The following is a 12,358-nucleotide window of genomic DNA, read 5'->3' as shown; positions in this document are numbered from 1 at the left end:
TGGAAAGCTGCCGGGCAGAGAAAGACCTGGGGGTGCTGGTTGACAGCCGGTGTGCCCCAGTGGCCAAGGCGGCCAACGGCATCCTGGCCTGTATCAGAAATAGTGTGGCCAGCAGGAGCAGGGAGGTGATTGTTCCCCTGTACTGGGCACTGGTGAGGCCGCACCTCGAGTCCTGTGTTCAGTTTTGGGCCCCTCGCTACAGGAAAGACACTGAGGTGCTGGAGCGTGTCCAGAGAAGGGCAACCAAGCTGGTGAGGGGCCTGGAGCACAAGTCTTATGAGGAAAAGGTGAGGGAACTGGGGCTGTTTAGTCGGGAGAAAAGGAGGCTGAGGGGAGACCTTATCGCTCTCTACAACTACGTGAAGGGGGGTTGTAGTGAGGTGGGTGCTGGTCTCTTCTGCCAGGTGGCTGGAGATAGAACAAGAGGAAATGGCATCAAGTTGAGGCAAGGGAGATTTAGGTTAGACATTAGGAAAAATTTTTTTACTGAGAGGTTTGTCAGACATTGGAATAGGCTGCCCAGGGAAGTGGTTGAGTCACCATCCCTGGAGGTATTCAAAAAGCGAGTAGATGGGGTACTTCAGGACATGGTTTAGTTGGCAGGGTTGATGGTTGGACTCGATGATCTTGAAGGTCTTTTCCAACCTAAATGATTCTATGATTCTATACTTCAGGCAAAAAGAAAGGGGAAAAGTGCTTAAATTTAAAGGGATCAAATGCTTTGTCAGGGGTTGAGAAAATATTTTAGCACGAAGGAACAATGCCATAACTATATTGCTCCATTTGTGCTCTGCACTTGAACTGCATTTAACATTCCTGGCTAATGACTTATCTACCACCTGAATCAAAGCCCGTAAGCAAGGCTCAAGGGCTGGGAAAGGAGCTCTGCATCATCTCCAACTCCTCACTCTCACATTACAGCCAGAGCTTCTGAGCTCAGCTCTGCTCTGATTCAAGCAGCGCTGGTTTTCTGTAAAACTCCATACCCAAACTTGCACAGACCATAGGGGTCCAAACTTCCCCAAGGTCAAATTGCTTTAAAATGGCCTCTAATTTGATGTTCAAAATACAGGTCACTTCACCCAAGATGTAGCAAAGAGCCAAACGTTTCCAAGTGTATCTAAAATCAGAGGCTGCAAAGAGAAATGTTTTGTATTCCTGTGACTCCCAGAGACATCACCAGCAGGTGAATTGAGATCTCTCAACTTTGGGGTGAGTTTTGACCCGGACCCAACCCCTGTGGCCAGCGGCTGGATTTCCACTCCTTGCCCGGACTCACCTTGGCTGTGACTGGAGCTCTGTGTAAGCGCATTGGTGATGTTGGGAAGCTCATTACCGTAATTGCCATCTTCCAGGGGACAGACGTCCATCTCGCCCCACTTGCGCAGCTGCCGGAGCCAGCAGGATTTCTCTTCCAGCTTGCAGTGCGGGTTTAAAACCACACACACCCACAGTGCCCCTAAACAAAGCCAAGAAATCAAGGAGGTGCCACCACCATACCCGCAGGGCAAAGCTCTTCTGCTGCTACACTCGTCGTTGGAGCCTGCAAGGTTTCATCAGCGTTCATAAACTCAATTCAGCATAATGCACGGACCCAGGAGGGGGATTTAGACAGCTTTTAAATAAAAGTAAAACTCCTCTGTAATGAAGCTAAATTATAATCTCATGAGATGGGGACAGTGGGGAGGAGGGAAGGAGAGAGCGGTTGTGTATGAATTTGTGAGTGCTTCTGTCTGCCAGGACAAATCTAGTGTTTGAACTACACATCAAAGCATGCTTAAAAACACCCTGGCAAGCTGCAGCGTCTGTATCTCTAAAGACTAACCTGATTTTGATCCTACCCACGTTCCAAGTGCTTTAAAGCCCGCTTCGAATGCTATTTCATCTGCCATTGTTCTTCAAGCCATTTGCATTCAACTATTTAAAAAGGAGATTTGGTGTATTTTCTTCCCCCTTTTTTTTTTTCTTTTTCTTTTTTAATCCCCAGTAGCCCCCAGCCTGCAGAGGAACCAGCAGAGAAACCTGGAGCTTGGCTTGATGTCTCACAGGCAAGAGCCCTCCAAGGGGTAAACCCTCCGGGTCTCGCAAGCAGAGGTGCCCATCAGTAGGATGCCCATGCTGACACCCTCTGGGTCAACCATGGGACCTCACAGACCTGATGATGCTGTCTGCTGTGTGAGAGGCAAACCCAGGCCCAAGGACATCTGTCGTCATTAAGATCCAACTCATACTTTCATAAGACAGGGCTGACACTGGTGCTGCTAGCTGAGCCTTGCTGATTCTCCTGGGTCACCCACTGCTCTGAAAAGGGCTGCAGCAACCCAGATAAGTGCAAAATGGTGAATTCTCCTTTAGCTAATTGCATTCTGCCCAAATTTCCCTGCAAGGCTGACACGATACAGCATGTCCCCTTCCTTGTGCCTGCCCCATGGGGTGAGATGGCTGCATACTGACACAGCTGCAGTGTCCTTGGGGATTCCCCCAGGCTGAACAGCCTGTGCTGCTCCTCTCTCTGCCCGTGTTGGATCCTGCTATGCAAACGGGACAGCTCAGCCTCTCACAGAAACACCCTACCCTGCTTCTCTTCCATGGGCCCAGCAGAAACCTGGAGCACCTTCCTTCTCCCTGCCCAGCTAGCTGCTCTCCCCCACCTCTCCATCACTCCCAGAGCCAAAGTTCCTATCCCTAAGTGACAGCCAGCGGCAGGACAACATCACCCAATATGGCTCTGCTACATGGCAAGGGGATTCCTCCACGTGCCCAAACCACCTCCCTCACTCGCTGTGTTTCATGTAGCAGCTCCCCAGCTGCACAGCCACACCATTGAGCCAAACAGCCCCAAGTGAGGCTGTGACTCCGAGACAGGCAGCCAGTCCCTTTTCCAGGCAGTGCAAGGCAAAACCAGGCTAAGCAGCAATGTCCTGACTCCAGCTCCACTCTGGCGTCTCCCCGCTCCTCTGGGTTATAGCTGAACCTTGGTAGTGGTTTTGGGGTGCATCTCCCGGGACCCGTCCTCTGCCAGTTGGAACTTGGGGACTTGTTCGGTTCAAATCATTAATAAGGCATGGAGGCTGTGCACATCCAGCTCCTCAGAGCGGCTTGGCTCAGCAGGAGAGACGTCACAGCGTCACAACACAGATGGTGGCAGCAGCATCGCATCCAGGAATGGGCATGGGAAAAGCAACTGCAGGCACTGAATATCAGCAAATATTCAAAGCAGCCCTCGCCTGGTCCAGGTCCATCCACCTCTTGGCTCCACTGATCCCAGGAAACCCCATCAAAACCTCACTCCTTTCTGATGAACAGGGGGAATAAGACTTTTGAGCTGCAACATTAGTGATTAACGCATGTGCAAGAGAAGAGCTATCTCTTGAGGGGCTTTCAGGGCCCATCCCTCCCAGAGCAGGTCTATGTCACTCACTCCCAGGCTCCTGCAGGCTCCACAGGGGCTGCACGGACACAGTGTCTTTGAAAAAAATCAGGTCTCTGTTCCAGAAAATGCATCTTCCTTAAGGCTCTGGTTACTGCCCCTCAGCTGAGCAGTGGGCGCCTGCCCACTGCCACCCCAAGAGCATCAAACTCCCCACCTCTTCAGGCGGCCACAAGCTAAATCCTGCGCTCAGCTCCTGGTGCTGGGCATCCCAGGACTCTGACTGGTTTCGGGCACCCCCTTCCCACCAGCGCTCCTGCCTGTTGTCACTGCCCCTCTTCACCTGCTCCAGGGCTCCTGAGGCAAAAAGCGGCCTGCAGCAATTTTGGCTCACACCTCCAACAGCGAGCAGAGTGGCTCAGCTAACCGGTGGTAACAAAGCTTGGTGCCCCCACTCCACTGCCCCCAGGAATGGGATGCGCCCGCTGGATTTTTGGCTCCCACAGCTCGGCTAAGATGCGATCCTCAGAAGCCTCATGACTTTGCAACCTATTTTTGGGAGCCCTCTGAGGCATCCTTTGCCTGCCAAAATGCTGTGTCCCTGGGCTCTCCTGCAGAAGGGAAGATGTGGTGGGGAGGTGAGGACAAGGGAAGAGGGATTTGCATCTGTTTTGGCCGCAGTAGTTATCTGGGAGATGGAAAAGAGGGGTTTTCTGAGCCCTATGGTCAAGTGACATCAGCTGACAGCACAAGTTAGTCCTGTGCTGAGCCAAAACGCCACACCGGGTCAGAATCTGTGTCTGTTCATGTGCTGCAGAAACCTTCATCTGAACTTTCTGATAGCAGGAGGTTAAGTGGGGAACAAAGCGGCAGATCACGATTAAGCTAAGCCTCTAAACAAAAATGCTTTTTGATGACAGGGCTGGGTGCAGGGAAGGGGACGGGGGGGTCGGAGCCTTCCCAGCCCAGCGGTCCCGGCTGCTGGCCCCAGAGAGGACACGCGCTCCGATCCCGTGCCCAAGTTTCCAAACCATCAAACAAATTCTCCCATTTCCCACAGGGTCGCTCCCCGGCTTAATCTGCTGAAATTCCCCACTGTAAACAAGTGGCCGAGATAAATAAACCCGTCTCCAGGCAGATTAAGGTCAGGCTGCACTTCAGCTGGTTTTTCGTCTATTTTTTGTAATTAGGCTTTAATCGTAAGTACTAATGCGCCAGGGCAAATACTCCCACGCTGCAGAGCTCTCCATCCAGCAGGTCTTTCCTTTGGCTCCCCAGCAGACGGGGCAATAGATGTTCAGTTGGCAGCACATGCGCAAGCAAATGATGCCCTTTTTATTTTAATTTTTTTTTTTTAAACTCTGAAATCCTGCAAAATCCTTTACATTTTCCCCAGCATAAATCCACAATCTTCTTTAAGACTGATCTTCTTCCAATCCCACGCAAGTCTGTGATGCAGTCTTTGCTAAAATCGATGATTAATTATTAAACTCATGCCCAAAATAATTTCCGTGAGGCCCATTTTTCTCTTCCACGTGTCAGGGGAACACGGTCTATGCTGGGGCTTCCCGCAGCAGCTGGCAACAGGCCCCTCATCCCTCCCTTTGGCAGCAGTGGTAATGCCAGGCAGCTTTGGCATCTGCAACCCACAGGCAGTTGGACAATGTGCCTTCACCGCCCCACACGCCCCAGCTACCATTACCTGCCCAGTGATGGTTTGGGACATCTCTCCACATTGCTGATGTTCATTACTGGTGAACACCACCAACTTGGTGCAGCTCTTGTCCCTCTGTGCCTCCACCCTTACTTCAGAGGGATGCTCTGTTCCTACAGCAAACGCTGCCCAAGGCCAAATCCAAAAGGCTCCTGTAAGGTGAAGGGAATAATCCCTGCTTTGAGTATAGTCCATGCCCATCCTGCCCTGGAGCCACTTCTTGGACTATCACCATGTCATCCGCAGGGGCTTCTCTTCAGCATGGAAATGCCCAGACCCTCCTGCGTGACATGCCTATGCCACGTGAGCCGCTTGCTCTGACGTGTGTTGGCTGGCACCACGCTTCACCTGCTGTCACACTGATCCAGCCTTCGTTAGGGCCCTGATGTTCCCTACCCACCTTGCCATCTGCTGATGGGGACGTGCTGTCGCCTCCTCCCACTCTGCCAACCAAAACTATGTGCACCAACCTGGTCCTTGCATGGCTAAGCCAGGACTGAAACCCAACCACTCCCCCCTCGTGTGTGCAGGAAGGGAGGAAGGGCTCTTGGCTTGGATAGCGGGTTTGAAATCTGGCCAAATAACTGTAATTCTGGGCAAACTGCTTCCTGTGTCCAGGCCTGCCCAGACACCCACCCATCCACGTTTCGCTGATGTGTTTGCCTTCTTCCATGCAGAAATTCTGGCTTGGTGGATTTGGCCACCTCTCTAGGATCCTTGCATATCCAATCATCTAGCTGCAGCATCCCAAAATCCTGGAAATATCTTCTTGGCAAGCAAGCACAGATGAGCTCTCCAGAGCTGGCGTGGTTATTTCCATTCAGGGAACTTCACACAGAAGCAAGACATCCTACCCCTGCCCGGCCCTCGTCTGAGCAGTTTGGCCAGCTCTCCGGCCTCAAAGCTATGTTTGCATTTTTGGGGCACTTGGTAGGAGGGTCTATGATCCCAGCTGCGGTTTCAGGTGCTCCAGACCCTGGACCACCCTCACCCTTCTTCCAGGTCTACAACATCCTTTTGGTCCCAGCCCATGAGCCCTTGCCCTTACAGAGCAACTCCTACCAGCAGGCTGCAGAGAAGCTCAAACTCACTCATAAAACTATGTCACAAGTCAAACTATTCACCTAAGATCCCAGATGTCCAGGAGAGCCCAGAACTGCTGGGTTAACTCCACCACACAATCAACCTCCCTGGGCCCACGTCATCAAATGTTTTATTCTAATGATATTACGGTGTCAGCCAGCTGAGCCGGTGTCTAAGGTGCTTAGCTAGAATTACTCAGAACTGCATTTCCCTTAAAGCCAGGCTCTATACTGGCCATCCTGCCCCCCTCACCCTGGAAACGTGCACCAGAGCTGGCAAAAATCTGTTAGACAGGATGAGACCCGAGAACCTGCCTTTCCCCCTCTAGATCACAGTTCCTCCAGGAACAGCACTTCCATGTCCAGGCCACGTCCAGCCCCTGGGGTTCACCAGCCCTTGTGTCCTCCCTCACAAAGTCTTCGGGGCAGCGCACCAAACACCAGGCTGCTGCAAATATGGGACCAGCCACACTCTGCACAACCATCATCCTTGACCCCTTTCCAGGAGAGGGGCTTGTTTAAGGTGTTGAACTGTGCAGTTTGGGCCTGGTCCAGCTGTCCCACCAGGATTTCCCCAGCAGGGGATAGAGTAAGCTCCTGGCATCTCTCAGGGCCTCTGACCCCAAAAAAGAGCCCTAAAGGCCTCTGTGACAATGTCTGCTGGCCCGGCAGCCCAGGCAACTCTGCTGCTGCTCTCTGCAAGGTGGTGACCCTTACCCAGCTCATCCCAGAGCTGCCGGCACTTCTCCGTTATGCCTGTCCCCTGCTGCCTCCAGAGGGAGAGCCGAGGATCAGCCATGAACTGCTCCGTTATCAACGTCAGCATCCTGGCCCCATTGGAGTCCCTCATGCGCAGCATCTCCCGGACCTGGAAGGGACAGAGAGAAGGTCTTTGGTGAGACAAACCATGGTCCTTCAGAGGTGTTTAAGACACGGTCACCTTGCTGGCAAACCACAGCTCCCTCAGTCTGGCGGTCCAGACTGTAAATGTATAATATATAGTCGTACATTACGACACTCATGCAATGGCTGTGACGTGGCTGGTTGGAGTCCAACTGATTAGCAGTCACAGCATAGGTTGTGAAGAAGACCAAGCAATCAAGAACATGAAAACAAGGCCCTTCTGCAAAGAAAGAGAAGAGCCTGTAGGCTGGTGCCACCTCTCCATGGTCTCGGTAGGCTCTGCAGGGTTGGCCTTCCCCCCACCATGCTGATAGGGAGATGGGGAAAAGCCCTCCCTTGTGCAGGGATCACGGCAAGCCCATCACGTGGGAGGAAGGGACCTGCCAGGAGAGCGGGTGAGACAACCCAGGCCTGACCCAGAGCCTGGATTACAACCGCCTGCTCTGCGACCGGGCAAGAAGGCACTGGAGCAGAGATTCCCAGCTGTGACGGGCACCCTGCCAGGGCAGCCAGCGAGCTGTCGGCTACGTGACACGCCGAGCGGAGAGGGGAGAGAGCAGCTGGCTCCTCCTCACCTTGGCAAACATGGAGTTGAGCTGCTTCCCCGAGCCGTAGTACCCTCCCTGAGACAGGAACAGCTTCACCTGCTCTCGGACCTGTTCCTCATCCAAGTGCCAGCAGTTCTCGTCGTCGATGCTGGCCCCAGCAGTGGGGTCAGGAGCGCCTGGGGGGACGGGGAGGGAGGAGAAAAGAGACAACTGTGTTTATAGCAGCAGGGTCAGCAGTCCCACCAGCAAGAAGTGGACCTACTTCTATTTTATGTGGACCCACCCCTATTTTATCAGCTCAGGCAAGGGAAAACCAACCAGGTTCCCAGGCAATGAGCCCCAGCTGGCAGCATTATGCTCTCCTTCCATGGTGGTGGCAGCAGCCGTTAGGAGGGATCCTGACCACAGGACTAATGCCTAGCCCCTCTCCCTCTGCACCCCAGGTGAAGTGAGGCTGAGGAAGAGCAGGGACCTGCCTTCCTTCAAAGCCCCGGGGGTGCAGGCAGTGCAGCTACAGAGCCCAGAGCGCTCCCTGGCTCCAGGGATCGCCCGGGGTGCTCCTCCTCCTGCTCCACCTCACCAGTTTGTTTAAGCATCAGTAAGCTCCAGTTCCTGCAAGCCCTTCCACACATTAGGAGTAGTCTAACAAAGGTACCACTGCTTGGGGGCTCCAGAGCCCCAAGTTAAACACCTGGTCCTGCCCCTCATTTGCTTTAGGATGGGGGACGAGCCCCTCTGCATCAGTGTACATGCCTGGGAGAGACTCTCCGCTGGAAAGAGCAAAGGATCAATAATCCTTCAAAGAGCAAACTGTGACCAGAGCAGGGCCTTTGCCAGGCACACATGTGTGTTCACAGGCTGTATATCATCTTCCAGACAACAAGAAAAAAACCCCCCACAAGTGCTTTAAACAGCAACTTAGATCCACCTCCCCTTGCCTTGCCCCTTTCAATTCCCATTTCCCCCCCGCTGGAGCGCTGCCCCACCACCCAGCCATGCCCTGGCTTCCCAGGCTCGCGGGGCAGGCAGCAGCACGGCTCCAGCAAGCAGCCAGGAGCGCATAAGGGAACAGAAACTCAGTTTTTCAGCTCCCTGCTTTTGAGTCCTGCTCTGCAGAAACTCCTCAGGGAAAACCCTCAGGGAGAGACCAGCGTGGCTGGAGGATGCTCCACTCCACTTTGCTCTGTTTCTCCCATCTCGTCTCCCTCTTGAGTGAGGAAGGGGGTCAGCACTGGAAGAGCCAGGTGCTGCACGGACAGCCAAAGGATGCTGTAGCCAACACATTCCCAATGAAATCTTAATGATGTCTTCCCCACCCAACTGGGATCTGGTTGGGGAGCAGACATCGCTTTCATGCGGAGACAGCTCAGGATTCTACACACCTGCTGCTCTGCACATTGCTGAACCAGGAGCTCAAGTGCAATTCATGAAAATCGAGCTCCAGGATGACTGCTCAGCAGTGCAACTGTCTCTTTTTGGCTTGTAAGCGAGAGGACATCAACCTGAGGGGTTCTCCTCCTCTGGCAAAGGCTGAGAACACTCCTGACCCGGTAAGATACAGCTATTTGTATTTAAAGTCCTTTACAAAATTCCTTTAATTTCTGCTAAGAGTGGCTACCCAAGAGAGGTTCCAGCAAGCTCTAGGTGCAGCCTGCACCATGCTGAAGGGACAGGACGCTGCTGCCCCCTCTGCAAAATAATTTATAGTCGACACAACCACATAATTGGGATGGGAGCTGAAGCAGCAGAAAGGAAATCATGGCCCCTGGATGAGCGTGAGGGCTTTCACCTACAGCCCCACGCGTGCCCTGATCCTGCTTCCCCGCTGCTGGTGGCCCAGCCCTGCTGTAAGCCACGAGGGACCACCACGCCAGGGATAGTCCATCCTGGCCATCTCAGCTTTTCCATGCCTTTTTCCTCCCTCCCCCAACCCAGTCCTTATCTCACAGATAAAGAGTAGACAAGCCAGCGATTATCCCCTATCAGGAACCAATGACTAATCTGTCTACCATGAGCGCTTATCCGGCCCCATCGCTGAGGTATCCCAGACGATCACACTCTTAATATCCTCCTCCCCACCATCCCACCAGCTGCTCCCAGCTGCAGCTATCCAGACCAGCCGGGTCATCTCAGCTGCCTCTATAGGGTCACCTGGCTGCATCTACAGGGACCAGGAGGGCATGGATGCCTGGGGTGACCCACCGTGCCTAAGCTCAGCTCATCCTTGGTCCCTCACAGAGGCTGCTGTGACAGATAAAGGTGGAGGAATTAGCAAGATGCAAAAAATGGCTGCATTTTTCTGGGGTTCCCAGGGCTACCCTCAGCGCTCGCTGCTCACACATAGCGTTAGTGATGGAAAGCCCAAGCAGCAAGGAAAGAAGCACGCAGCTAAATAAAACCTCCTCCTCCCACGCAACACATTGAGCACTTCACACGTTGGGGTTCGGGCCACAGCCAAATTAGTAACGCGCCTCCCGCGCCTCCAAATAAAACTCAAATTTGCTTGTAAATGTATTTTGCTCTCCTATAAAAGATTCAGAGAGGGGGTTGTAATAGCAGATTCCCACACGTGCAATGCAACCCGGCAGATAACAGGCTGCCCAATTACGCTGGGGAGATGGATAAACATTTAAGAGCAAACAACAGGATTTGTGCTGGGTTTAAATATTAATGGCAGGATTTGCCCACTTCCCCTTGCCAACGTTCACACCGTGGGGGCTTCAGCAGCGACATGCCGTGACGCAGCCGATGAGCGATTCCATGTCTCGGCTCCAAAGGAGCAGGGAACGGCATGTAAAACAGCCCGGCGCCTGCGTAACACATTTCTCATATAGCAGCATTCCTGCTCCAAAGAGCCCTGTTTCAGATGTGCTGGATTTTGGTCCTGCCAGATTCAGATTTAAGGAAACACCATTGCACATCTTGAGTGGAAAGAGTGTTTCACCAGCCCGTTTACACTGGCTGTAGAAACAGAGATAAAAATGCAATCCATCACACTCCAAGCAAGACCCCCCCCTCGCTGTGGGCTTGGGGTTTAACTGTTTGACAGCCAAGCAAGGCTTCTCCAGGCGGATACAAAGACTGAGAAGTAAGGACTGGAAAAATCTACAAATTAGAGTGAAGCCAGGCATGGAAAATTCAACGCCTTGCTCAGAAATTAGCTGCCCAACACGAAGAAAATGAAAGGCGCTCCTGGACTGGAAAGCAGCAGATTTCCAGGGCTGAGGAGGTGGTGGGACCTCGTGGCTCATGCCAATGCATTGGTGCATCCCAAACCCAAGCTCCTGAATCCAAGAAGGGGAGATACATCAGCTGGGTGGCGTAGGAAGCACTCCCAGAGTGTCTCACCCGGAGCAGGAGCGGCGACACAAAGAAAAAGGGATAATTATTATTTTTAACCAGTGCCTGGAGCTGATAAACTGATGGCAAAAGCAACCAAGGGATGCAGGTGGCCACCCTGGCATCTCCCTCGTGGCTGTCTCAGCCAACTGTGCCCAGCATGCACTGGTGGCTCAGGGTCTGGCCATGCTGGCCCCAGGGTCAGCGGTGCCAGGGAGGGCTCTGCCAGCCGGCCGAGCCGCAGCCGCCCAGAGCAGGGCTGGCCGTCGTGGCGGTGGTTCACAAGGGCCATCTCATGACTGCACGTGGTGGCGTTGCTGAATGCCTCCAGGCTGCCTCTCCAGCATCCAGAGAGAAAACAGACATGAAGGAACAGCTCAAGGCGGGGGTGGGGAGAACACGCACAAATAAATAAATAGCAGAAAACCTCGGAAAGAAAATAACCAGGCACCAGAAAGGAAATGAACTCTAACAAGGGATTAAAAATAGCAGCAAAGCCAGGAGTCAAGCTCCGCCAAGGCTCCTGGTTTGTTTTCATGGGGAGGAAGGTTGGATGGAGCCTCCAGGGCAGCCTGAAGATTCACACCCATCTGACAGTGATGGGGCAAGTGAAACCAGACTGACTCCCAGCATGGTGGCTGGGAGCTCTCTGGTCCAGCTGTCTTTGGAAGCTGCTTGTCAAGTGCCACACATGTGCTCTGGGGTCATTCAGCAACCCCAGCAACTCTGCGAGACAAGGGGGAATTGCTGCCAGCAGAGACTTTCTCTCCAGCACTCAGGTGTGGTTTTTCTCCCTGAAATTCACATCAGCTCAGCAACCAGGAACATGAATCCCCTGGAGACCTGACTTCTCCTCCTCCCCAGCGGGAAGGCAGAATTTCAAATAGATTTAGTGGTGCTGCCCTCCAGATGCTGTCATGGGATGACCTCAAAGTTAAAGACTGCCTGAGGACTCCTCAAACATTAGCCCTGGCTCAGTGTGACAGGACACGCAGGCAGGGACTTTCTACACGGCCAACCTGGCAGCCAACTCGCTGTGCACAAGAAGCAAGATAGGCCAACGGATGAAGGACAGTATTAGCCCAGAAGCTGAAGGAAGGGCTCAAGGTAGTCAAGAATACATCTGGGACAAAAGTGAAAAGATGAGGCAGAGGGCTCCTTATGGCTTTTGCATAAGCAGATCTGGTTTTCCCATGCCAAAGCCTGAGGGACCATTCCCACTAAGAGTTTTCTGAAGGTCCTCTCCTCCAAGGAAGCTCCTGAGATCCTGGAGGACCACAGAGGCCCCTTGGTGATTCACGTTAACTCTCCGCTGGCTTGTCCTCAGAGGGAGCTGCCCCTGCACTGCGAGACAGCAGAGGTTTTGTGGCTATTCCCACTTCTGGCTGAGAAGAGCATCCCA

General features: G+C 53.2%; 1 protein-coding gene across 1 annotated transcript in view; it reads right to left on the bottom strand.

The window, feature by feature from the left end:
• Positions 1-12,358, bottom strand: part of ZSWIM5 (zinc finger SWIM-type containing 5) — a 103,800-nt gene that overhangs the window by 16,201 nt on the left and 75,241 nt on the right. Inside the window, exons 3-5 of the mRNA XM_069788875.1 lie at positions 7,645-7,793; positions 6,884-7,034; positions 1,280-1,459 (exon numbers count right to left, since the gene is read on the bottom strand). Coding sequence (XP_069644976.1) covers positions 1,280-1,459; positions 6,884-7,034; positions 7,645-7,793 — 480 coding nt within the window. The remainder of the gene's footprint in view (positions 1-1,279; positions 1,460-6,883; positions 7,035-7,644; positions 7,794-12,358) is intronic.

Source organism: Haliaeetus albicilla, chromosome 8, assembly GCF_947461875.1.
Source record: "Haliaeetus albicilla chromosome 8, bHalAlb1.1, whole genome shotgun sequence".
Lineage (NCBI taxonomy): Eukaryota > Metazoa > Chordata > Aves > Accipitriformes > Accipitridae > Haliaeetus > Haliaeetus albicilla.
Note: the sequence above shows the minus strand (reverse complement) of the source record. Positions and strands in the feature narration are given on the sequence as shown.